This window comes from Capsicum annuum, unplaced genomic scaffold (assembly GCF_002878395.1).
Source record: "Capsicum annuum cultivar UCD-10X-F1 unplaced genomic scaffold, UCD10Xv1.1 ctg68404, whole genome shotgun sequence".
In the NCBI taxonomy this organism is placed as follows: domain Eukaryota; kingdom Viridiplantae; phylum Streptophyta; class Magnoliopsida; order Solanales; family Solanaceae; genus Capsicum; species Capsicum annuum.
This window is the reverse complement of record NW_025877936.1, coordinates 1-1,857: the sequence shown is the minus strand read 5'-3', so window position 1 is coordinate 1,857 and position 1,857 is coordinate 1. Positions and strand designations below refer to the sequence as shown.

The following is a 1,857-nucleotide window of genomic DNA, read 5'->3' as shown; positions in this document are numbered from 1 at the left end:
TATAATAAAGGGCTTATGATTAAAATAAAGTTAGGAGGTATATTTATGTAAATTTTCCTAAAATAAAAGATGTATTTGTGGGATAACAATGGGGAAAAAACTAAAAAGGAAAAGAGGCAAGTCCTATATATGTTAACTTAGTTACAAACAGGAAATTATACTTCCTTCGTGTTAATTGCAGTATATTATTTTCCTATGAAGTCTAATTTAAGAATAATTTTTTTATATATATATATTTGATAACTCTTTAATTCAAACATTTCATGTAACAAACACAAAACGCAAATAACCTTTGGGAGGTTCATATAGGTTGCAACTATAATCCCATTATTTTTCAAATTTTAAAATTAAATATTGCCCATCCTTTTTTCGAGCAGATATCTTTGATAACCGCGGCATTCAAGCACACCTCAATTAATTCCACAAGACAGCTACCACCTCCCACAAGTAACGAGTACCATGCTAGGACAGACGGGAAGAAATCACCCTAGTATTTTTTTATTTTTTTTCTCTGTTGAGGTTTGAACCTGAACCTTATGGTTCTCAATCCATTCACTGACCACTTTTTTGAGCAGGAGCAGGCATTTTTGCTAGTTCAAAGCTTGATTACTTTGAAAAGCAAAAAAAAAAAAAAAAAACCAAGGAGGGGGGGGGGGGGGGGGGGGGGGGGGGGGGGGTGGGGGAGGACTGGAGCAAATTGGCTCATAAGTTGTGTTCATGAAAGCAGTCAATTAACTGCAAAAAAATTTATCCCCTTTTACTATATCTATATGTTGTGAATGTATCAATGTTCATTATCATCAAGGGAGAACAATGCTCTCTGCACATTTAAAACTGCTGGAGAGCCTTTCCTGGCTTTCTCCACAAGATGCCTAATTAACAACTTTTCCATCTCATCATCACTCATCCCATCATTTTCATTCCAGTCAAAGTTATGCTCGCGTGAACGCGAGATTTCTTGGTGGTTGATGTCCTTAACTCCTGATGCAACAGCAACATCCTCCTCCTCTGAACTTAACCTTGTGAACACATCATAAGCCTCGTTATATGCATCTAAAGCATCTCCGCATAAATTGATTGCCACTGGCTGGTCTGCTGTACGTTGTTCAGCTTTAGCTATAGGACTACCGTGGGGGGAAGAAGAGCCCCCTTCACTGTTTGAGGAGTCCCTCCAAGAACTTGCAAGCTCTGCTTCCATATACCGAACTTTCCTTTCATTATTCTGAAGTGACATCTCAAGCTCCTTGACCCGTTCTTCTAGTTGTGATTGGAGAACTTCGTGCAGCCGCAATCTCAGCTCTCTTGGCGAGACAGCATAGTTAACAGGATGAGGAGTCGAGGCCCCGCTACCATCCTGATCTGCATAAGGTTGACCTCCACCTTGTCTATTAAAGAGTTCAGTTCTTAACTCTCCCTCTGCTAGATCTGCTACAAAGTCTGGATCAACCTGCAAAAGATTGAACACTCGTTAAAGCTTCTCTAAAATAGCAGACAAGTAGTATAGCATTGAGATTCATTTGCATTTACTAGTGGATGTAAAAGAGTGGCATCAGTAATAACTTCCGAGTCTATCCTGACGACTCTCCTGTGAATTCTTATGACCTTGATTCGTTCTACAAACCACATATGGATGATACTGATCCTACAAATCATAAACTTAATGGTCTTCGAAATGAAGACATGAAAACTTCTTCATTAGAGGATCAAGGACAAGAACAACCAGATGAAGATTGAGATTGATGATTCTTGCAAAAGCTAGAGATCATAGTGACTGACTAGAAAAAGACAAAAAAATTCAACAAAAATCTGGAAAAGAGAAACATTATGAAGATCTCCAACACAGAAACAATGCAAACA

At 38.4% G+C, this 1,857-nt stretch overlaps 1 protein-coding gene across 1 annotated transcript; it reads right to left on the bottom strand.

The window, feature by feature from the left end:
* Window positions 1–712: 712 nt before the first annotated feature.
* LOC107862318 lies at window positions 713–1,464 on the bottom strand (the record flags this gene model as incomplete). The annotated part of the gene is made up of 1 exon (XM_047404799.1): window positions 713–1,464. A coding segment is annotated over one exon (680 nt), but the record flags the coding sequence as incomplete, so codon positions are not given.
* Between the last annotated feature and the right edge of the window lie 393 nt (window positions 1,465–1,857).